Below are 25,704 nucleotides of genomic sequence, written 5' to 3' on the forward strand. Positions count from 1 at the left end.
GTAAACGTGATTCATACCTGCCAAGATATAAACTGATTGTTGGTATGCTACCTCTACCAGGCCAGATGGATCAGGCATTTACTACCTAGCAGAGCATTTTGCATACGGTTTCTCCCCCCATCTCTTCAAGGTACCTGCCACTTTAATTCCCATTTTGCAGATGAGAAAAATGGAAGCTAATCACAAAGCTAATAAGAATGATAGAATCATCTTAGCGAGTTGTTATATAATTTGTTCAGATAAGTAATTTTCTCAGTTTACCCATGAAGAGTCTGAAGCACAGAGCACTAACAAGTATCAGAACTCACATCTGAATCTAGGTCCCTCTTGTGCCAAAGCCCCTTTCCCACTTCCCACCCCAGGAACTTCACCAAGAGAGCATAACGGCTACTGTGGGGTACATCTGGAACTCAGGGCAGAGCTTTGTTATGGTCTGTGACAACTTGTCAGGCCTCTCAAGTGCTTCCTTTCCTCCTTCTGTCTGCCAAGTAACACCCACTGAAAGGGGTGGCCCATTATTCATTTTCTGTCACACTTGGGGGTCACACAGAGACGGTGTTGATCATATGTCTCACTTTCACTTACTCAATCAGAATTTATTCAACACCTACTATGTGCCGGGCTCTCTCAGACTGACACAAGATGTCTGTCACACACAACTTACAACAATCTAACTCACACCTGAGCTATAATAGCCTCTCCCTTCTCCCCTCCTCCATTACCCTCCTTGCTCTCCTCCTGTTCCATCACCTATCTTTCTTTCCTGCGTTAAGATCCACAAAATATTTTATCTCCCCAGCAGGCTGTGAGCTCCTTGAATGTGACTCCTCTGGACATTCTTATTTGTGGTTATGTAGGAGCTGGTGGGCCACTGAGTCAAGACCAGAGCATGTGTTTCTGATTTCCACTTCAAAGCTCCTTCATGAAAGAAGTGAGGGTTTCATGCTCTTGAAAGTCGAGGCTGAGAATTACACTTAAGATGCAATTCCTGAGAGCTGGTGTGCATAAGAACAAGTTCGGAACTTTCTCTCCTTTGAAGCAACTTGGTGTGTGTGAGAACAGCTATCATTAGGGTTATGTAACTCATATTTGTCAGGGCTTCTGTGCGCTTTCGAGATATAAATACTACTCTTTCCACTGAACTGTCAGCCGCTATATAATTTTCAAAGTGCAGCTAAGCAAAGAAGTACATATTTATCTAACAGCATCTTCACCATTTCAGGTCTGGGCTACAGTTTTCACATTGTTCTCTTGTAACAAGAAAGAAGAAAAAAACAGAATAGGGGTTCAGAGATGGAATTTTAAGCATAAGTGCTTAACTGCAATTAAAAAGAATTTTTCTCCTCCGTGTGTGTAAAATACTAGTTGGCATAAATGCATAGATTCATATACAAAAGTCCCAAGTCCTAAGCCTACAGCAAAATAAATAAATAAATAAATTGTACCAGTTTTCTCTATTGGACCCCTCTCCTGTACCCTTCTCACCCTACAGTTCTATAAAACTGAATGAAATGCAGGCACTTAACTGTAAGGCACCAGCGGCTCCTTTGGGGTCATAAGCAGCACTTTCTATTTGAAGCTGATGTTTTAACATTTCTTTGTTTCCATCTTTTCTTCTTAGAGATAGGAGGGCAGTATAGGAAGGGAGAGACATGGTCAAGGAGAGGCTTCCTAAGAAGACAAAAGAACAGTGAAGTGTAGGAGATTTGGCTGGGAAGAAAGCAGGGAACGTTGCAGCACACTAAAAGGGTATTTTCAACCCAGAAGTAAGAGTAAACTTCTCTGGATTGAAAGCAGATGAGAACCCTAGGCCCTGTGGGATGAGGGCGGGCAGCAGAAGTGGAAGGAAGCCCTCCGAGGGCTGAGGGGTAGGAATGCCCTGCAGGGATGAAAGTCCTCCAATCCTGCCTAACGGGTATGATTAATTCTACATCACACTCAATTTGTGAAAAGAGCTCTTGAAAAAAATTAGGACAGTTTGCTTGTGCAAACTGTCAAGATGATGAATGAAATAGGTGTGTGAGAATGGGGAGGAGGGGGAAGCATGCTGACATAAATGTATTGGCTTACACATTTTGGTTCCCCCTAATATCACAGCCGGGTAGATGGAACTGCAGGAACTACCAACTGGAAGGTTTGGTTCATTTTCTTTACTGTATATGTAATCTTTAGACTATAGTAAAATAGATTATAAAAAAAAAAAACTGAGATAATCTAATTTCTCCATAAATTGTCTCTCTTCATCAGTTCAATAATAGATAACGGTGATAATGGGTATTTATAGTGTGTCCCAGGCAAAATGGCCTTTGGGTTCTTAACCTAATATAATAAACAGATAATTCAAATAAAAAGACAGCATGGGCCAGTGGGAACAAGAGAAAGAGGCCAAGAAAGACAAAAATCCATACTCTGCTTAAAGATATTAATAAAACAAAGGAGGACCTGCTCTCTTTTCTAATGAATGAAAAATGCATTTAATTTAGTCTGTTTAGTTTGAGAAATTATTTACTTTCGCTTTCTCTCACACTGGAGCTCGGGCTACTCCTGGAATTGATCATCTCTCCTAACCACTGAGAGCTGCGATCAATTGAGCAGGGTGGAGTAGGCCCGTCTGCTCTCCCTGAAGATGCGTGGGCTCCCCTCTTTGATCAGGCAACCCCAGAAGACCTCAGCACCCCATCGGGCCTACCATCGCCCCGTGGGAGGTGTCCAGTGTTAGTATTTTCAGCACCTTGGTTTATTAACCACACAGGCCATACCTGACTACAGTCTCCTTGTAAAAGATTCACGTAAAAGTCTCTCAAAAATCTCCCTTCCTTCACCTCCCTGTCCACATTAACCATGCCCCACTCAGCTCCCCACTGAGCACTGAGTGAGTGGGTTTCATTCTATTCTTCTTGGTCCCATGCAAGTACACAGCCCTACACCTATATGCAGAGGGGTCATTGTCACATAAATGTGTGTGTGCTCTGTAGAGAGAGGGGATATATACCATTTGTTTCGTTCCGAGTTTCCACTAGAACGTGGCCAGAAGCAACGTCAATGTCAAAGCCTGATGATCTATTTCATTTTATGTGGTGCCTTCAGAATATTCCACGTTATGGCAAGCCCACGATCTGTTTAATCACTTTGCTATTCATGAGAGATTCTGTTGTCCAACAAGGGTTAAAGAACAAATGTTCAGCCCTGGACCACAGGGCAAAGCGGTAACATAGTCATGAAATAGTTAACATTTAGGGTAATGGTTTTAAGAAAAACATCTTAAGCATGAAAAAACTCTTGACCAAGCCTGGTCTCAGTCTCACAGTGATTTTTTAGGGAAAAAAAATTATGATTTTATTGCTTTAAAATTAGAAATTTTACATATTAGGGAGACTTATCAGTAAGAAGAAATATATTCGTCGTGTATTTTTTTCTTGTATGCTATTGTATTCATCCAGGATTACTTTGACAGTAACAACAAAATAGAAACCAGAATATAATAGTATCACTTATTGATAGTATATATTTTCTAAATACCATTTGCAATCTGAACCATTTCAGAAAGAGAAGCTCTTTTTTTTTTTTTTTTGGACAGTGGTCATGATTTCCTCTATGCAGAGTCTCTGTCAGCGTCCTAGCTTGGGCTCTAGTGTAGATTTGTTGTCCAGAGTGGGAGACAGAGGTATGTGCTGCCCTGCAGGAGGTGGCCCACACTGTTCCCCGCTGGCCGGCACTCTGTGGACCTATAAACACCTCCAACATGTGTTTAGCACACCCGGAGCCAGGGGTGGGTGCACTTCCCCTAGAGGAGGGCTCCTCTTTAAGAGCTAAGTCATCATGATCAATGCTGAAATTCCAATTCCAAGACTGGTGCTAGAAATAAAGTTTGGCAACTCCAATGGGGGCTGGATGGGGGGCGTTCAAATAGGAAGATGGCAAGTTCAAGGTTAGCCTTGGCAACTTAGTAAGACCCTGTGTCAAGATAAATAATAATAATAAAATAAAAATGTTGTGTCCACCGAAAACTGAAAAATAAATATTAAAAAAAAAATTAAAAAAAAATAACAAAAAGGGACTAGGGATGTAGCTCAAAAGAAGAGTTTCCCCAGTACCACCCAAAAAAAAAGTTTAGCTTTATCTGCTCTCAGTAATCATTAACTCTACAATTCAGGAGTGACCCAGGAGAATGCAGTTCCATGTAAGGCAAATGTCCCTCTCAGCTCTATGACATAAACACACCATCCTCAATCTGTTTGCTTTTCTGAATGATGGGAGCAGCAGTCGCAGTGAACATCTTCTGAGCACTTCATTCATCCGACATTGTGCTACCTGCTTCCATGGACCATGTCCTTGTCCTCACAATGACCTCATGAGCTCTCCTCGGTCGGTGTATGGACATCTTACACACATGGTAGCCTAGTCTCAAGTTAAATAACCTGTCCCAGTTCCACCTCCCAGGGGTCCAGGACAAGTTATAGAACCCAAGGGCTCACGGTGTTTAAAGACTGTGTTGTATTTCATTCCTTATGGACACTTTCCTTTTTTGCAGTGGTCCTGAGCCATAAATAAATGAATAGATAAATACTTTTTTCCCCATTCATCCTCAGAAAATCAATTTTGGATCTAAAGAACTACAAGTTATATTTACAGAGCTGTGCTCTGCCTGTGATTGCAGGTGCCTATCCAGGTTTGGGCAGGGACTTTTGACATGAAATAGCCTGAAAGATTCAACCTTTGATGGGAGAATCTATGAGTCCACTGGCAAAGATAAATTGGTAGCTCTTCTTGTTTTCATTTTTTGATGTTGATTATCAAAAATTAGCACAGGTCCATTTCCTACCAGCTCCAGATCACTTGGAATTAGTCCGCATACCTTCCTAAGGAATTCTTTAAAAGAAGCCCAGGCTTGGGAGCTACGGAACTGAGATAGAAGGAGAGAGCTCAGCTCTTTGGGTGTAGCTCACATGTGATGGACACGGGGGAGTTGGGTCAGGTCGACAGTCCATGGGAATAATGTGACAGTGAAGGACTGTGCCAGGCCATATGCACAGAGAAGCCCTTGCAGAGTCCCAGAGGGGCCACCTAAAACACCTAGGCAAGCACTATGTCCATAGGAATGAGGGAAACTTGGGCTACCTTGAAAGTTTAGAACTTTCATTACTTCACTGAGGATGGCTTTCTGTTTGGTAGCATCTTTTAAAGGAATCTTCGTATTTTTGGTCTCTGATATCAGCGACAGAGTTCTGAAAGCCCTGCTTTACACAGTGAACTGATGTTAGGGTTAGTTTTATTTTTGGAGACTGAGGTGGGGTGAGGGTCGGAAAGCACAGATCACAGAGTTGTAGCCCATTGTTTGGACACTTGTTCTACTATTGACCAGGTCCTTTCTAGTGGGCAAAATGCAGAGGTGGAACTCTTATGTCCCTTCACAGCAAGTGTCACCTACCATTAGAAGGATGAAAAAGAGTCAAAGCAAATACCCCTTTTCTTCCGTTCAAAGTCTCTTTTTTTTTCCCCCTCTTTGTGCCTGAAGCACTTCTTCTGGGCCTATCCATTTTTCCTTCATAAGTCTCTTGTACCAAAGCTGCCAGTGTCACCTATAAGTCAATTATGGAGGGGAAAGACACAAAGCCATTAGAAGGAAGCAAAAAGAATAAAAGGCTCGGCAAAACCTAAGAACACAGACACACAGCTGTGCCACAGAGAGCAAGGACAGAAATAATTTCTATTTGAAAAGGCAAAGATTAGAGTTTGGGTAAAGTGAAGATGTGGGAACGTTTCAAGTAAGGACCGTTGGAATGGCTTATTGTCCAGGTGTGAATGCATTTTACGTACGCCCCTTCACGGGTGGGAAATAATAGGAAGGAAATCAATGGCGTTTCGCCTGTGCCAAATGCCCCCTTCATTCTGAGGGAAGACAACTGACCAGTCAGGAAGGGGTGGGGGTGCACGGTGGAGCAGGCGTCCAATTCAGTCAACAGGTTTTCCATTTCCCCTGAGAGCAAAGCAAGTTAAAGTAGGGGCAAAGGTACTCAAGAATAGTTAAGATGTACTGTCTCATGGAGGGAAGATGAAGGTCGCAGATTTCATCACCAACAGGACATCAAATCAGACTCCCAAACAGCCTCCATTCTGCCCCCACTGCTCCCCACAGTCCCCAGTCTGCTCTCAACACAGCAGCCAGGGAGACCCTTCCACAGGCCGGGGATGGTGGCATTCCTCTGCCAGGCCCTGCAGGGCCTTCCTGGCCCACTCAAGTCAACATGGCCCCAGAACCATAGAACAGCCCCTGTTCTCTCTCCTCCCCTGCTGCTTGCCCTCCACTGCAGCCCCCTGGCTCTTCCTTGAGAGGTCTCAGGGCCTCTACACTTCTGCCCCACCATCCTCAGATCCCCCATTTGACTCCCTTACCTCCTCAGATCTTTGCTCAAAGCCCCCTTCCAGCGAGACCTCCCTTGGCCATTGGGCTTGATGTCACAACCCTTCCTGGTCTTCCTGTGTGTCCCCCACAGCACTTATCATCATCTGGCATATTCTGTTTTGCATATTTACCTGTCATCTTTCTTCTCCCTCTAACATGTAGACTCCCCCATGAGGTCAGGGATTTTGTGTGTCTCTCTCTTGCTCATCTTGATTGTTCCAGAACACAGAATGGCCTGGACACTAGTGAGCATTCAGTATGTATCTGTTGAGTCTGTGATCGAGTGGATGACAGACACCCCGTTAGTGGGGATTCTCAGGGCATTCACCAGAGGGAGTCATTGGCTGGGTTCTGCAGGACTGTGTATTTTAATCTCTAGGAAGTGGTGGGAGCCAGGAAGAGAGAGGCAATCCTCTTTTTTTCTTTTTCAGCAGGGTGCAGGAAGGAGGATCCTTTGTGTTTAGGGACTGAGGAATCATTTGTCCTGGGATTAATATTTTAAGTGTCTTCTGAGCAGGAGCTGCCCAACAAACATGTCTCTAATTCTTGAGTGGAAGGGTCTTACTCTGCCAGCTTTTGCTCTTCCTATTAATATTGTAGATTTCTGTAAAAATCTGAAGAGGATTGATGAGATGTCTAGCCTTGTACACATTCCGCAATTTCCTTTTCCTCGTGTATTTGATCTATTAGTTAAATCTCATCTATAAATCTGATGGCATGATTGTGAGCTTGCAGGCAGGCTGGCACAGAGGGAGAACACTGGCCTTTGGAGACACACCTGGCAGTGCCTGGGGTCGAGTCCAGCCCCACAGATGTTGTTAAGGCCTGGAGATACCTCCTGGGATATCTCTTGGTGCAGGAAAGAGTAGTATCAGCAATGGGTAGGAGTATGAGGAAAATGCAGAGAATTAACAGATTTTTCTCCCATGGTTTCTTCTAGATGCATTTTTCTGAAACTCACAGCCCAAAAACTAAGCCTTTGTTTTAGAAAACTCTCCTTGTCACTTGCCATTTGCTCAATCCAGTGAGCTGTTGATTTTTTTTTTTAAAGTCATCTCCCTGGACATAATTTCACTACAGCAGTTGACACACGGGCACAGCCCCCATGCACCAGCCTTTCTGGACACTGATATGTCTCACTGAGCAGAGATTTCTGGCCTGTGTGGCTTGATTCCACAATTACCATAATCTCCATTCTCCAGAGGCCTCGGCTGGTGAAGTGGATTAGTGCCCAAGCCTTCGGGGTCTCTGGAGAAGAGAGTTGAAATCCCGAGCTTAGGTCATAAGTAAAGATGAAGGGGGTTGGTCTAACGGCTTATCCCCTTTGGGGAGCAGTGAAAGGCACAGCTAGTTATGATTATTAATCTTGTTCAGAAGAAACACAGCCAGAAATGTGGTGAGTTGATCCTCATCCAGAGGAACTGGCACAGCCCACGGGCTCCTGACTCTGAATTCACTCTGGGCCTTTTCAAACACAATGTGAATTTTTTCAAAAGAAATCACAGTGTGACAGTTTGTTCACTGGCAAAGAAAAGCATGTTATTTTTGCAGAAGTGCCCATTTGGGCTCAAATAATTTAATGGAGATAAAGTAGTCTGTGATTATCAGCACATTATGAAAAAAGAGATGGCTCAGTTCTGCCTTTTCTCCTGACAGGTGTATTTCTACTGGATTTGCCGGGATGCAAGGGCGTTTGAATGGTTTGCTGATCTCTTACTCTCACTGGAAACACGGATGAGCGAGCAGGGGAGAGCTCACTTTCTGAGTTATCATATATTTCTTACTGGCTGGGATGAAAATCAGGTATCGATAAGATTTTGAGAATGAGCATCATTACCTGGCTTGCTTAACACAAAAGGAACAGTTTCAGTCATGAGCTATCTAGTTATCTGGCAGCATGAAAGAATTATCTTTATGTTCCTAAAAAGGAAAGGAGAGTAAAATAAAACCAGATTAAAAAGAACTATAAATCGTAGCAATAAAAGGACCTATAGTTATCTTACCGTGGAATAGAAAAGAAGATAAACAGGTTGGACAGCAGAGGACAATCCAGATTGGAAATCCCAAAGAAGTTTGCATTTGTCACTTTAAGAGTGACATCAAGCAAATATTGATTGGTTATATCATCTGTTGAGTTCATAATTGATTTTAATTCCATTCTTTGAGCTGTTCAGAATTAAACAGAAAAGATTCCCAGGTATTTATATTGAACCTTTTTCATTGAAAAGTATCTGAGTAACTACAGAAAATAATAAGGGATGCATGGTTTGTCTGGAGATTTCTTTTCTTTAAGGTGTTCTTAGAAACTGTGGGTGTATGTATGTGTCTGTTTACCTGAGATGAAGATGATCTTTGCTTAGGCAGATGTTCTGCAATCCATGGTATTAATGAAATACTGAGTCTGAGTTTACCGAAAATAATGTATATTAAAACATGGACCACAGTAATAGGTCAATGTTATAATATTGAATGATGACAAGTACATGTGAATCCAGTTCAACTCCTCAAATATTAGAGTTTACAATAAAGTGATTACTAGGCTATAAAATATATATTCTAATCAGCATCTCAGTTGCAACTATCATTGATGTTTACCTCCAAGGAAGTTAGTCTGAGCCAATGAGTTTTGATTAATCACTAAATTTATAAATCAATGTTCTGTGTGTGTCAGTACAAGCATGCACACACACACACACACACACACACACACACACAAACACACACACACTTGTAGAACATTGCTATAATTTGGCTTTGTCCTTCTGCAAATGAATAGACTTTCCTTGGATTTCAGTAGCTTTATGAAATTTATGGTCTTATTTACAGTCCTTCTTAAATATTTAATCCTCTGGGATAATTTGAAATGCGAGTTTCTTGGAAACTAAGATTAAAACATCTTAATGAATTATATAGTGTTAATTATGTTTTCTAAACAAACATTTCCCTTATTCAAGTGGGATCTTTGACTGATGATCCATTTGGTGAAGTATAGAGACAGCTTTTGACTTTTCTTTTCCAAAACTATGCCTTATCTTCTACTTCTAAAGAAAATTGATCCCCAGTGTCTGCTTAGACATCTCCTGTCTTTTGGGAGTTATGAGACTTGGGTTCTCCCAGCTGAGATCTGAAGTCAATTTGGTGCCAATGCAACCCTGCACTCTCCTTCCTATCTCTGCCACTTCCAAGAGTAGAATAGAGTATATATTTTTTCCTAAATAAAAGTAAATTAAAATAGATATTTTCTTAAATTTTTCCCATGACATGTTGGACATCCTTTAGACTCCCAAGTTTCAGGCAAGAAATCACTAATCTCAACATTTAAGGAAAAAATAATTGGTGCATTCTGTCAGTAAATCAAGCATCAAGAGGCTGTTATAGAAATAGCCAATTGTTAGACTGAATTCAACAACCTCAAAGTGGCAAAATGACAAGAACAGAAGGGACAGATGGAAGAAGTATTATGAAGGGCAAATCAAAAGAGTTTGGAGATTAATTGAACACTGGGCTGAGAAATATGGAACAAATATAATTCCAAATGTTTGAACATCAGTGATTGGCGGCACTACAAAGAGAAGTAAGTAAGGCCTTCACGAAATAATGTCCAAACTTCTTAGCAAGTGCTGAAGGCCCTTCCCAACCTGACCTAGCTCCATCAAGCCCCATCCGTTTCCTCTGGTGCCAGGGCTGCAGAACATGTGGCTGCACATCCTGCCATTGATGTTTCAAAACAACCATGTTTTTGTTCTTAATGGTCCCCCTCCCTGACAGGTCACTCAGAAACCTCTGCCATTTTCTTCCCCATTCTCTGTTTGCCTGGAATGCTAATCCCAAACTCTTCTCCATTAGTGGTCTTGCTACCTGGAGTCAAACTTGCTTGATGGAAACCTCCTGTAGCCTGGAGTTCTGAAATTCCAGTTTGCCATTATCTGCTGGCCTGTTGGGGCCACTTCCGTCATTCCCAGCAGATCCTCGATGGCCCAGGTCTCTTTCTCAGACGAGGAAAAAGGCCGTGCAGTGGGAACTTGGGCATGAGTTGTCTGTTACCCAGACTTTCAGGATTAGGAAGAGTCAGAAGGTGAAGCCAATCAAGCACCAAAGTGTAGACAAGTGAGCACAAAGGTTTGTGATGGGTCTAAGGGTAGTGCAGGTCACACACCCGTGAGGAAAGGACAGGGTAGCTACCAGAATTCAGCAGGAGCTAAAACAATGACAGCCACTGAAAACACTCTCACGAGGGAACCATACACCTCAATCGCTTGCTTATTCATTGGCTGACATGATGCAGTAGTGGATTCGCTGAATTCGAAGGCAAGTGCTTGGGCACAGAGCTCCCACCATGCCCCTTGCTGTGCTCTGGCCTCCATGTCCTATCTGCCAGCCTCAACAGCCTCCCAGTATTTGAAGGCTCTCAGTATAAGATCAGCTTTCCCTATTCATAGGTTCCACACCTGTAAGTGCAGATTTCAACCTAGTAGATACTATATATAAGTAATCAAGAGATGATGCAAAGAATACTAGAGAATCTGCATAGGTTATATGCAAATACTGTGCCATTTTCTATAAAGGGTTTCATCATCCTCAGTCTTTGGTATCTGCAGGGAAGGGGCAGTCCTGGAACCAGTCCCCCAAGGATTTCAAGGAACCACTGTACATCAAACTGTTTCAACCCAGTAGGCAAATCTGACCATGAGACCCATCTTCTTCCTGGACATTTCATGGCACGTTAATCTGGCAATGCCCTTCTCAAATCCTCAGGATTTAATATGAAGCAAAAAGGGACAGCAGGTGGAGATTAATTTTTAAGAAGTCTGGCAGAAAAAAAGGGAAATCATTTAGTGTTGCTTTCCCTTAGCCACATTTGCTGTATGGCTCTCATCCTTTCAAAGAAAAATATCCTTCTTAGGCTAATATTATTGCATACCTACTATGTACCGTTTCAGTAGGTTCAATGCAAAGATACATGAAATATGATACCTGTCCTAAAAGGCAACATCAATGGTATCTGCTAATAATGATAAGCATTTCCAGTCCTGTAAAAAAGGCTTTTTGTATCAAATCTACACATGAACTTAATGATCCTTTATTTATAGGAGGCTCCTACTTTTTGTTCTAAATGTCATCTGATACCACAATTCTTATTTTAGGCTATTCACATAGCTTTACATTGGGATGAGAACACCGATGTGATTACAGGCTTAAAGCAGAAAACCTTCTACGGGAGACCCAACTGGAATAACGAGTTCAAGCAGATAGCCTACAACCACCCCAGGTGAGTAAGGTGAGCTCTCTTTCCTCTGCCTGCTGGGAGCCTCCCCCGAGAAATGCAAGTTACTGCTGACTCGGGAAGTGAATCTGAAGTCGGTACTGCACATCTCCTTTAGAGAACCACAAACTTCTGCTTAACTGGCTTACAGCCTCTGACAATTATTGATTATGTTGAAAATTTTCACACTTAACCTCAATTTAAAGATGATATTTCTTAAACAACATATGCCTTCAAGAAAACTTTGGTGAGCACAGTTATCTCTAATTACCCAACTGGAGAATTCACTTATGTCCAACCGTACAGCGTATCTAGCATGTCTAGCAAAAGCAGAGAGAACATGTTCTAAGACTGAGCAGGGAGTTAAGGTAGTGGTTAAGGACTCAGGAACTGGAGCCCAAGCACTTAAGTGTGGAGTGAATGAATGAATGTAAGGTGCCTAAAATAGTGCTCACTACACAGTGCTCCATGAGCTTAGCTGCTGCTGCTGATATTACTATTATTGTTTCAAGGATTAATGTTATTATTATCATTATATAATAAATTTTAATGTAAAGAAGAAAGAGCACTTGCTCTGGAGTGAAGCCTATATTTCCTGGTTCTAGAAGTTTCTAGATAGGTGAGCTTGGACAAGCCAGCTTGGTTGAGGTTTTGTGCCCCACTGTAAAATACAGATGATAATATTCATGGTGTTGTCTTCATAGTTTTTAAAATTATACAGTATGTTAAGAAGTTAAATATAAAGCAGTAACACAAACAGTGATCATTGCTCTTCTAACTCCCTAAGTGAACCCTCATCACCTACGGCTCTTGAACGTCAGTAGATTCTAATATTGTCATCAAGGCAGAACATTTTCTCTGAGGCAAAACTGAAGGAAGTGAGGGAGTGAAACAAGTAGGCGTCTGGGAACAAGCAAAGTCCCGAGGCAGGAGACGCCATGATCCAGGAGGCCAGTAGTTTGGGACAGAGGACATGAGAGGGAGAGTAACCGGGGGTTGCATTTAGGAGAAAGGACAGTTGCAGATCATCATAGACTTTGAATTTTATTCACAGAGGAGAAGCCATTTAGAGGTTTGAACCCAGGAGTGACATGAGATCTCTCTGGCTGCTTTAAGGAATAGTAGGGCCTTGGACAGAAGTGGAGAGGCAGGCAGTGGGCGGTGGAGGTAGCTTGGTGGAGGCGGGGCGTGGCAGCGGAGGTGTTGAGAGGCCCTTACATCCTGGGCAGGTTGCAAAGGGAGCTGACCTGATTTGCTGATGGGTTGGATATGAGGCATGAGCCAAACCAGGATGAAGTCCCCATTTCTACCTGGATGGCACTGTAAGCGTTCTGGTTGTCAGTCAGAGGCTTTCAGGAGTTTTTTCTTTGACATGTTCAGCTGAAGATTCCTGTTACACATACTGGCGTCAAGTAGGCAGTGGTACGTACGCATCATGATTTCAGGGCAGGAGCTGGGTTGGAGGCCATAACACCAAATGAGATGACCAATGCAGTAGAGAGAGATCAACAAGAGTTCCAAAACCCACAACATTTGGAGGGTAGGGAAAAGCCTTCTCCTGTGCAGGTCCCAAAGTTGAATAAATCTTATTCTTATCTACCTTATTAACCATGCTACTTAGGTCTTCCATAGCCCAACCTTCTTTCTGTCCACTTTATCAGAAGTAAATTAAAACATCCTAGGGTTCTTCTGACTACATCTCTATCACCTGTGACTTCTCCATGCAGCTTCCTTACATTTCTGCTCTCTGGTCTTCTTTCATAGGAGTTATGCTTTATTAACCTTTTTGTAGCTTCCTAGTATTTATTTCTGCTCCATAGAATTTTTTTTTTGGTGAATATTATTTAGGTCAGTTCAGCTCCTTCTTACATTTTTATTTTTTTGCATGTAGTCTGTTTGTGCCAGAACTATCCATTTTACTCTTTATTATTTGTCACTACATTGTGAGACTTCTTTGGATCATTATTGAAGGAGCTTTGTGAAGAGAGAAGCGTGGAAGAAGTAACCAGAGGCCCTCGGGGTTCCTAGGCATACAGTTCCAGTGTCCTCCTTCTGTGTGAAGTCACTCTGACTTCAGCTGCCCCAGCTCTCCCTGAGCCCTGCTTCCTGGACAGCCTGCCTGAGAAAGCCTGCACCCAAGACAAGAGTATTCATTGAGGAGGCTCCTGAGCCCACAGCCCTGGGTAAAAAACAGGCTGAGGGAATGTCTGTGGAAATTTCCTCCTGACCTTGAGTCATCTGAGAGCAACAGATTTCCAACAAGAAAGTTAAAAACAAAAAAACAACAACTTTTAGCTTCAAGGTTGGGGTGGAAGTGGACCAGCTGCACAATCAATTGCAAAGTCTCACTTTTACTCCAGGGGCTCAGCCTTAGATGCCCCAGAAGAGCTGCCAACCTGTGGCAAGTGGCCTTGGAGGCTCTTTCCAGGCCCCTCATCCGCGAGTCCACTTGTTCCCCTTTGCCTCTAGCCTTGGCTTTTGTGGACACCTGGCCTAGACTCCAGGGCTGGAGCGCCACCTTCTCTCCAGCAGGCTTTGCCAACCCATCCTACCTTCTAGATCCTCTGAATCCAGTTCCTCTGGGCTCCTTTCTCAACACCTGTTCCTGGATCCTGGAGCCCAAGTCTCTTTGAGCCCTGAGAGTCACCACCGGTCACCTTACCCCCATCCAGTTCTTGTCCAGTGCAGAAACAAGTTAATTTCATCTACAGATTCCTTAAAATACTTAGAGGTAGAAATTAAGAGGTCCAAAGCTCATATATGATCACTAGGGTTTTGGGGTTGGGGGGTGGGTTATTCCTACTTTCACCTTTTGGTGAAAGTTTATTTTTGACCAATGTTTTGCACTCAGTTTTCAATTATCACAAAAGGAATTTTCCCACTTTGCAGGCATTAAACAGAGATCTATATATCTTGTAAGCTCTTATAGATAGTCCGGCTCTTTATTAGGCTCCTCTCTTACTGACATCCCACAGCTCATTTGTTTATTTCTGTTACACATGAAGTCTGCAGCCCAGTGGGGAAGGCCTTTCAAACCAAACCATTTCATTATCTCTCTCCCCTCAGAAAGTGTGAGCCAGAAACACGGTGCGTCAGGAGACTGAGGGTAAGACTGGGTTTGCACAAACTCTGCCCAGAAAATTATGCTTTGCAGGGCTGAGAAGTGAGCCTGTCCAATTTTTGCAGGGAGTGAGCAGCAAAAACAGTTTTAAGCTGGGAAAACTGTGGCTGTCACTCTCCCCACTTGCCTTGTCAGGAGTGTGTTCATTTCTTTCTAGAGGCTGGAATCGAAGTGCAGAAATGTATTTGATGTCCAGTTGCATTTTTCAGCACATTAGCTTTGCAAACTCTCTCTCCCCCACGGATGACTTTGCATCTTTCAGGAGAGAAGAGGCCCCCAGGTTTGCATGTCGTTGAGTTAAGCCTCTACAGCATACTTCCTAGCCCAATTTTTTTTTTTTTTTTTGGTACTGGGATTGAATTTCGGGGCCCTTAACCACAGCACCCCACACACACACCTTTTTTTTTTGTATTTTATTTAGGACAGGGTCTCACTGAGTTGTTTAGGACCTCACTAAGTTGTTGAGGCTGGCTTTGAACTTGCAATCCTCCTGCCTCAGTTTCCTGAGCCACTGGGATTACAGGTATGCTCCACCACATCCAACAAGATTTTCTTAAAATACCATATTTGGAATAGCCTAAGACTCTAGAACACAGCAACTTGTTATATAGTTTCAAACCTCAATATGACAAATATCAGACTCATGCCCACAAAGTCAGTTGTTACTTTGTCCCTGGGAGAGAGGAGTCTCCAGCAAGGAAGCTGTCCCCGCCCTTCTAGAAGACGTTCAAAATGACCTCGTTGCAATAATTTTTGTTTTCTGCTGTGTAAAAGGAGATTTATGTTTAATGAAGCTTTTAATGAAGAAATCTCGGAAAGAGAATGCCAATAAAATCTAATTTTTAAACAAGAAAATCTAATATTGAAAAGTATTTCAATATCCTGGCCTTTGTCCAGATAGAAATGAAACACACAATCCAATTACTGTTCTGCACAAAGGACAAAGTCACATTAATTTTCCTCAGGATGCTTATTAAAGAGATAAACAGTATGTTTTCCCCTTATTATGTCAAGGATATGTTTGTTCCTAAGCCCACTTGGCCACTCCTGCAGACAGGCTTGTCCTGTGTTAGCTCCTATCTTTTGGCAAAGAGGGTTCAGAAGGAATTGGTAGATTTGCTAGTGGTCTCAGAAAGGTCCTTTGTTCTCGAGGGCCTTTGAAGTAGGCTCTCCACCATGTCTATTCATCAGTGCAAAGCCGAGGATTCTCAGGACTTGCTCTTGAAAAAACATTTACCTGTTCACTCAAAGCTAGAGTTGGTTCTTGTTCTGAGAAGGAGTTAAATCAAAAGAATAAAGGGAAGAGGGGCAAAAGTATTTTTTATAGAACATGAAAAACAGCACCAAAAATAAAGCTTGAAGGGAAGCAGATCAAAGAGAGTTGGGCAAGCTCTAAAGGAAACAGAAAATTGCAAAAATAACAGTAATAGAGAAACAAATTGATGGCATCAAAACGAATACAAATAAGGAAGAGGGGAGAGAAATTAAAAATAGATCAAAGGCTGGAAATAGAAAAAAGGAAAGCGTATCTATTGTTTTTATTTGTCATTAATATTGGTAATTATATCAGCTGAATTTGCAAAAACAAAAGAATAGCTTTAAAAGGCAATCAGCAAATAGTAAGTATATGTATAAAATAATGTCTTTTATTGCTATTACCAAACTCACATGCCTGTGATAATTGTTGTTTATTGCTTCAATTAGACAAACACAAAAAAGCACTCTAAACAAAAACAATGAAAATCATTCTCCTAATTAAAATATAGTAGGCTAATTAAATAATGCACTGACATCTATGTCTTATTAATCTATAGAAATGTGTCTTTTACCAAGGGGAAGCTAAATTTCATTGTTTTGGTCAACACCCTCAATATGTTCCCAAGCTACAGACGAGTATTCAGGAGTCAGCTGATCATTGCCAAGAAGGTAGACGGAATGAAAATAAATATAGCTTTGTCACATCAAGCTACTCCTTTGTCAAACGCACATTTTGTGTATGTGCTCAACCTTCTGAATTTCTGGATCAGCTGTTTTTAATTAATTGAATATGAGGTTTTTCCATAGGGCTTCCGCGTTTGATCTTACGCTTCAGATAATATTTATAGTTTGCTGCTTTTGACTTATCTGCTAATAACTTGGCCGTGCCTCCTAGGTGTAAACTTTATGTAATTAATTATCATAACAACTTTAAAGCTCTGGCCACTTTTGGAAACTTCAGAAGTGTTTCTTTTATCTTGACGGGAAGAATAAGCATATGACATCCCTTTTTAAAGCAGTTCGACCCAACCCAACAATGAAAAGAGGTGTCAACTTGCCACATGATTGGGGGCTTCGGATCCATATTGCATGAATGTATTTTAGACCACCCATTGTTTTCAGAAATGTAAAAATACCTTTATACTAAATGGAGTAAATGTGTCCATCTGGAACCACATTTGCTTGTGTGCACACCCTTCAATTCTCATTTGTACGTGCATATGTGCAAAATGTTTTTCAATGATATTTTTAAGACATTAGCATTCAGAGGCTAGCACACAAGGTCTTTTATCTAACAGGATATCTTAAACATTCATTATATGACTAAAATATTCAAAACACTCAAAGAAGTAGACTTACATGAAAATCCAACACATGATAAATTATAGCTTTGTGAGAAAAATAAAGCCACTGTAAACTGAGGATGCGAATATTGTCAGCATATTTAAATTGTACCTTCCCACCAGAGGGCATCTGCCTCTCTGGTTAGAACCAAGTGAAAACACAACAAAAATTACTAGAATTACTCTACGTGTGGTTGGGGGGATTAGGGAGGAGAGTAAGAAAGTAGAAGGTGGTTTCTTTATTGCTTTGCAAAGCTGCTTTGATGATGTTATCTATCAAATTATGAGCTGTGGCAGCAGGTTATTTATGCATGAAGTGTATATATTTTAGTGCTTTGTTGGGGTAGAGGAGGAGAATAGGATTGGGGGGAAATGGCTCTACCAGTTTCAGAAATCCAAAGCTTCCAAGTCAGCTGCTTTTATTTTTCTCCCTTATAAGATCCTAAGTCCCTCAAGGGCAGCAGTTTTATCCATACACCTCAGAGCCTGGCAGTAGCCAGCATGAGCAAGAGGAGAGATGGAGAGATGGAGGAGAAAGCTAGGACCAGAGTCCTAGCCAGACGTCTCAGCCTGCCAAAGAAGATGAAGCTGGTGGGAAGTGGGCAGAAGAGTCACACCAGAGCACTGTTAGGTGGGTCTGCAGCAAGTAATGAACAGCCCAGTAATTAACACACAGAGGAAAGTCATGCAGCCAGCAGCTACAACGGACTGGAAGATAGGTTTAAAAAAAAAAAAAAAAAAAAGCTGGCCAGCACAATTATCATCTGTGCTTATGAAAAAGAAGGTGTTGTATAAACTATAATTATGTGATAAATCATTTGGAGGGTTTTCTAATGAAAAACACTCACTAGGAAAGATTAACCAGAAGTTGTGTCCATTGTGTGAAACAGGGTCTATAGCTCTCGGTGCCTTCTTTCTAAGTCTCCATAAATCCACGGGAACCTTCTGTTTATCGATTTTACTTGCAGAATGCACTCAGGGTATAAAGTAATTTGATTTTTTTAAAATGGGGTTTAGGGTCTGCCCCTACAGGGTTATAACTTACCAAGCATAAAAGCCAACACATAAAAACAAACACACAATTTAAAGAGAGAAGAGCTCACGGCAGCAGAACCTGGGAATCCAGCAAGGTGGTGGGATTACTCCCAGGCGCACCCACACTCCCATATATCTGCTGGCTGAAATCTCCTGGCGGGTGATATTTTGGATGCCTTTCATGCATGGTATCGCTGCCCTGTTTTGAAAAATACACCAGCCCCACAGAGAAGAGCACAGTAGTTATTTAGCAAATATAGAAGGAGAAAGGAGGATTTTCCTTACTGTTTATCAGAGCTAAAAATAATGCTGTGAATGTTAACCATCTTTGCAGCCCATGTGAAATGTGTCCTTTTCTCATCAAAGTCAGCAGCCCAGACTGATCAATGCCATTAACATTGTCCCTGATCCAGCTCCTCTCGCCTGTGCAAACTCCACGGCTTGCAGCTGTAAACCCGAGAATAAATAGTGTCTCGTGGTTTTATACTTCTTTTGCAGAGAATCTTTTTTTTTTTTTAATTCTGAGCAATTGTGGGTAATTAAATTTTATAGAAGACTTTTTTTTTTCTTTACCAACCCCATTAGGGTTCCTTTGCATTTGTCCATTGCCTCATAAAAGAAAAATAAAAAAATTAAAACTGCCGCGTCTACGCCTTAACCGCTTTTCACGGAATCTCGGCCCCGTGGTTCACGGTAGGCATTCGTGACAAGAAATCTTCATACTTGGAATTGTAAATGCCAAGAGGGCAACAGCAGGCAGGCAACAGAATGCCTTGCTTGGGGACAGTGATGTGCAGCCAGCTGGTGAAGGGCTGACCTTTTGGTCAAAGCAAAGATAGATAATGAATGGCCTTTGTAAGACTTTTTGGCAATCGCATAACCATGACAGTTATGGACCCTGAGTACAGAAAAGTATGCACTTAGCTGTGCAGTGTAATAGCCATCACTTCAAAGGGGCAGGGGAGCTGTGAACCGCTGGGGACACCAGTGGTACACCTGGCAGCCAGCAATCAGAAGCCTTTGAAATGGAGTTTTAAAGGCAGAGCATCAAAGAGCACCATTGGCTCCTGCAAACAGTGACTGTGGCTGTAAACGAAAGGACATCTTAGCCTGTTGGGAGTGGGCCAGTGGGCAATCTCTTTGGTGACATCTACACTAATGGAAAAATATCACCACCCATAACAGCATCTTTGAAAAATGGATGCAAGGGTCCCTCTGGGCATCAGACACAAAGCAGAGCTGTGACTTCTCATTGGAAAGGGTTTTACCTGACTCATGCATCACTCAAAATGTTTCATTCCAGAGCTCAAAAGACATAGTGCTGATTCAAGTAAGTCTATCATCGCCTCCGAGTTAATACCTCCCTCCCTCCCACTCCTGTTCAGCTACGTGGAGTAGGCAGAGTCCTGCAGACACAGTGTGTCATAATGACGAAGATAAGCTAAGAGTCACTGAGAAATCACCACATGCCACACTTGAGGCCAAAATCTGGACCTGCAGCGGCCAACCTGGTCTTCACAGCGATGCTGCGAGAGCAGAAGAGATTCCAGGAGCTGGAAACTAGATTTATGCTCCTCAATTTACAGATGAGGTGATGGGGGCTTTGAGAAGATAATTAATATGCCCAAAGTCACCCAGCAGCCAAGTGGTGGAACCAACAGCACCCTGACCCTGTCCTTTCGCTCTGCAACCCCCTGTAAATTGCTTCATTAAGTCATATTTTTCAGGCTAGGGAATATTTTCTGAAAAATTACTTTGTCAAATTTAGCTGTGGGGAATGATATCTTTGAGAGTCGTACTTACACATTTTAAACATATTGTCATTTACAAATGAAGCCATTTGATAAGTTCTTTTGAAGCTAGTCTAAAATATCATTAAACCATCGACTTCCACCATGGTTATTACAGTTCTGGAACACATAATTAAAAGGTGGCTCTGATACGGCAGAGAACCCTGCTTCTGTGTCAGCTAAGATGAACTAGGCTATGTAGGCATTCCCCAACAAAAGCCAGATCTGAAGGAGTACGACCGGAGAGTGCACTGGTCCTGGGTCTGAAGAATGTTCCTAAGACAGTTCCTCAAAGGGAGCTCCCAGGACATTGTGTGTCAATATTACCCAGGCTCCATGTTAACCATGCATTCCTTGGAGCCAAGGAATCTGCATTCTAACCATCTTCCTAGATGACTTGAAGCATGGTAAAGTTGGAGAATTTTTGATCTGGACTAGAGTAACTAATTTGGCTCATGCCAAAGACTGGAAAAATGCTACAGGGCATAATAATATTCAAAACAAGGGGAAAAAAAGACATCATCTCTGTAACTCCCTCTAGACCCACAAACATCACAACTTCCAGAGACAAGCTGAAGGCTGGCACTGTGATGTCACAAGGGATTTGAGCCGCCCTGGAATAGTCACCATATGTAAAAATATCTCCTCAGCCATGTTATCCAAGATGTCATAATTGTAGAGGACTGCGTTTGTTGACCACATTTTCAGCAATGTCTTTTTTCCTTCCATCTCTTTGTTTTGGACTTCTTGGAAAATTAAAGTAATTCCAACAGAAGAAATAAATCAAGTTGCTATTACTTCTGTATAAATTTTATTATCTATAAAAAAGGCAGGGTTGAGCAGAATGTTAGTACTAACTCACCCTTTTAAAACCATTTTGGATGCATTATCTCATTTTGCTTTCCATAAAACATATAATGTAAATAAAACATATCATGTAATTATTGTCTTGGTTTTATATCTATGGAAAATAACATCTCAGGTCTTGCCCAAGAGCATAGAGATCATAATCAACTTGACCTTTTTCTTCAACAAAGATGTGTTGACTGTCTTATATGCTGGGCACTGTCCTGAGGGCTGGAATCACACCAGATCGGGTTTCTGCTCTCAGGAAGCTTATATTCTAGCCATGGATCCAAGAAGATGCTAATCAAGGTCACCTGATCAAAAATCCAGGTGACACCCTCTCTCTCTCAAAACCTCCTGCACAGCCATCTGGGTGAACCCCTGAATCTGGGAGGGAGCAAGGTGCTGAAAATAGGAAGAGGGAATCTAAGGAAAAAGGAGGTGGATGGATGCAGGTCAGTAAATGAATAAGCAACCTACATCCACAGCCCCTCCGAGCTCTGCGATTGTCTTGGCCTTGCCCTGGGTAACACTGCTCCCTTTTCCTACCCCTCCAGCAGCAGCATCGGTGTGTTCTTCTGTGGACCCAAAGCCCTGTCAAAAACCCTTCAAAGGATGTGCTGCCTGTATTCATCAGCTGACCCCAGAGGTGTTCATTTTTTTTACAACAAGGAAAGCTTCTAGATGTTGGAGGTAAAATCTACACATTGTGCAAGTGCTGTGATCATCTAGGTCAGGGTCCCAAATAGCCAGGCTTTGTGGAAACTACCGTCTCAATCTCAGCTACTCAGTTCTGCCATGGTTAGGGGCCCAAGGAGCCACCAACAAGAACACCAAGGGATGGGTGTGGTTGTGTTCCAGTACAACTTTATTCACGGACACCGAAGGTGAATTTTACGTAATTTTCTTTTGTTACAAAATTTTTATTTTCAACTACTTGCAAATGTAAAAGTCATAGTTAGCTAATGGATCATCCAAAAATCAGGTGGTTGAGGGCTGGGGATGTGGCTCAAGCAGTAGCGCGCTCGCCTGGCATGCGTGCGGCCCGGGTTCGATCCTCAGCACCACATACAAACAAAAATCAGGTGGTGGGTCCAACTTGGCCTGTGGGATATAGCTTACCTTATGACTCAGGTCATCTTTCTCAGACTCGATGTCACACTTAACATTATATCCAGTCTGGAGACACGTTGCTACTTGGCCTGAACCTCCTTTAGAAACCATTTCAAAGTTACTTTACCCTGATGACTGACATCTGCATTTAGGTCCAAATCCGCTCTTTTCAGATTTGAAATTAAGCATCTTTGTGCTCTTTTTCATCCTGTGAGGACCAGAGAAGTCACCAATGGGGGTTATCTTCTACAAAACCGTTTACGTGAAAATGATAACGAAGCTATTCCCTGGCTATCCCTTATCTAATCCAAACAACTCTACATTTTTAGCCTTTCAGCCCAGGATGTACATTCTAGCCCTTCAATTCTTCTCATTGCTCTTCTTCAAAATCACTTACATCCACTCTAAAAGTGTGGACGAAAATGAGACATTATGTTCTAATAACTGCATGACCAGTCCTGGGCAGAAGTGACTTTCATGGATCTTATAGGCCACATACAGGACATTAAATTCTGTGTTTGCCTTCTCCCTCATTCCCTTCCTCCCCTCCTTCCTTATTTCTTTCTTGTTCTCTTTTAACAAATACTTTTCATTATTATCACATTTCTGTCTACGGTGATCCTGACTCTTACATCCCAACTCAACTTCTGCCCCACAAGATAACTGGGATCTTCATTTTAATTTTAAATTCCATCTGGCCAGTTTTTCATACCATGCAGCTGTTTCACCCCCAAAGGATTCCAAGACATTCCTCACATCTTAGTTTTCTTACTTAGTTGTTGGTTAATGTTTCTGAAGTTTTCCTTCTAATATTTCAAGATTGTTCTGAAGTTTAGACCCAGAGACCAAAAACAGTATGTAGCTTAGTAGTACCTACAGGTTTAATTAGTAACATCTCAAATCTTTTGTTTAGGTTTACAACCAAGTTATTGCCTTCAAAGAAATCCACCAGGAATTCCTGTGAGCACCTATTAATGTCAGCATCCAGTTGGAAACTGGTTAATGATAGCTAGCCACTGAGAACACTACACCAAGCCATATTTTCTTAGCCTATGAATAATATGTTATATACAACAGAAGAAAACATTTACTGAAATTAAAAGGAATTATGCTTTTCAAATGCCTATTATGTTTGTAGACTGTTATCCTGTCATAAAACAGAACTAAACTGGTCTGACATGATTTGCTTTTACAAAATCAGGCAGCCACATACACTCTTCCAAGTTTTTCTAAAAGATGACCTGATCATTTGTTTTACATTATTCTCAACATTTGATACTAATTCTATAATTTCTGAGGTATATTTTAAATTTACCCTAAAGAAAAAAAAGATGAATATATTCAATTATGTCTCTAAAATGATTTCTAGTACCCTGCATTGGAATTTCTCAGTATTTTTAAGTGTCACTTGATGCAAATCATTCAAACTCTACTAAGTTTAATATACTCAGTCATTTGTGTAATTGTTTCCGCCATTTTAGTCTGATTCAGACTTTAAACTAGAAATTTCTGTAGTCAGATCTAATGTCTAGCAGAAAAACTTATACATCAAAATTTTTTCTCTTGTTCATATCTAGTTATTACTTTTCTTCCCTTGCCTTCTTGAAAATCAAATGTACTTTTTGATCATCCAGTTTTTGTCTAATAAAATAAAATATTCTTGTCCTTAAAAATAGATTTACCTCATCTTTTGACTTCTGGAGATGCTATTCAATCTTTATGTTACTCACGTGACATACTATATAGAATCTGACCTATCCAGGAGAAAAATAATAATAGTAACCAGTAGATTTATTTAGTTTAGTAATAACCAAATAGAAAATGTAGGGGTTTTTTTTAATTTTTTATTGTTGGCTGTTCAAAACATTACATAGTTCTTGATATATCATATTTCACAATTTGATTCAAGTGGGTTATGAGCTCCCGTTTTTACCCCATATACAGATTGCAGAATCACATCAGTTACACATCCATTGATTTACATATTGCCATACTAGTGTCTGTTGTATTCTGCTGCCTTTCCTATCCTCTACTATCCCCCCTCCCCTGAAAATGTAGGTTTTAAAAAGGAAATTCTCACTTCAAAATAGAAACAAAAAATGTAGCAAACCTATAAATTCACTTAACAAAAATTATGCGAGATTGTTTGACAAATGAATAAACAATTACAGAGAGACATTTTCAAGTGAGTAGAAGTAGCAGATTTCCAAATGTGAACATTAAATATACTAAGATGTTAAATTGTTCCAAATTGGTAGGCTGAAAGAAATTCTGGATTTTAAACCTCTCTCTCTCTCTCTCTCTCTCTCTCTCTCTCTCTCTCTCTCTAAATGGAAGATATTTCAAAGTTTATTTTGGAGAGGGCATAACAAAGACAAGCAAAAAATAAATTTTAAAAATGGAAAAAGAGAAGAATGGAAACAAAGGAAAGGAAAGAAAAAGAAGATGATGGTGGGGGTGAGGGGGGAAGAAGAAATTCCATGAGAAGAGTCATCTTGAAACAGAAGACCCTAGAGCAACCAGAGAGGAGAGGCTGTATCTACAAGTGACCAACAGTAACTTTGACATTGACCTTCCCAAAGCATCACCGGACACCAGGTGATAACAAAATACTATCTTCAAAGTGCTGAGGGAACGTAACTATCAGTGGAGAATTTTGGACTTGGTGAAATTAGTATTCAAAGGTCAAGGCAAAAATCTAGATATTTCCAAACATCAAAAACCTAAAATTTACCTCCCTCTCTGAAATAACTACAAAAGGATCTATTTAAGAAAAGGAAATTCAATTAATGGAATACAATAAGCAGTGATCAGCAAAGAAATTGAAAAATCTTTTGTCAAAATCTCTAAGCATTGATGGCAAGAGAAAATGAGTGGTTACTTTAGAAGGAACATTTTTAAAAGTAGAACTAAAGTACTAGACAAGAATAATATGAGAGATGGAGGGTGGCACCGGAATTAGGGCACCCCAAGGTCCACACATTGTTCAGGAGAGTGAAAGAACTATTGATTAAGTATAGCCTTTGTTAGGTTCTGTAAGTTAATTAAAAGAGAGAACTTCAGGGTTGGGGATGTGACTCAGTAGTTAAGTGCTTACCCGGCTAGATGGAAGCTCTAGGTTTGATCTCCATCACTGGGGGGAAAAAGATAATTTGAAATGGATTCATTGCTCACCACCACCCCCTCTAACACAGCTTCTCTAGTCTTTAGTTTTTATTGAACTCAAGCTTCTGATCTGTGGGAGGTCAAGCAGTGTTGGAAGAAGTTCTTGTTACTTCCTCTGCTTTAACTCATACATGAGAATGTCAGTCTGCCACATTTTTTACCAAGTGATAATCTGGCAGTATTTAGTATTTGTGGACCATATTCTCTTCCTTTCAGAACTTTGTACGGTTCAATGACACAGTACTTCTAATGTCATTGAATACTGCTGCAGTGAAGTATGAGGCCAACTTCATCCTCTTCCCTTTGTAAATAAATTACTTTTCTTTTTCCTGGATGCCTAAATAATTCTTCCTTTATCTTTTGGGCTC

General features: G+C 41.2%; 1 protein-coding gene across 1 annotated transcript in view; it reads left to right on the plus strand.

Annotated features, from left to right (window-relative positions):
• Nucleotides 1-21,742, plus strand: part of Nox3 (NADPH oxidase 3) — a 53,363-nt gene extending 31,621 nt beyond the window's left edge. Inside the window, exons 11-13 of the mRNA XM_027939553.3 lie at nt 8,060-8,206; nt 11,548-11,672; nt 21,616-21,742. Coding sequence (XP_027795354.2) covers nt 8,060-8,206; nt 11,548-11,672; nt 21,616-21,742 — 399 coding nt within the window. The remainder of the gene's footprint in view (nt 1-8,059; nt 8,207-11,547; nt 11,673-21,615) is intronic.
• Nucleotides 21,743-25,704: the final 3,962 nt, after the last annotated feature.

Source organism: Marmota flaviventris, chromosome 6 (genome assembly GCF_047511675.1).
Source record: "Marmota flaviventris isolate mMarFla1 chromosome 6, mMarFla1.hap1, whole genome shotgun sequence".
NCBI classification, from domain to species: domain Eukaryota; kingdom Metazoa; phylum Chordata; class Mammalia; order Rodentia; family Sciuridae; genus Marmota; species Marmota flaviventris.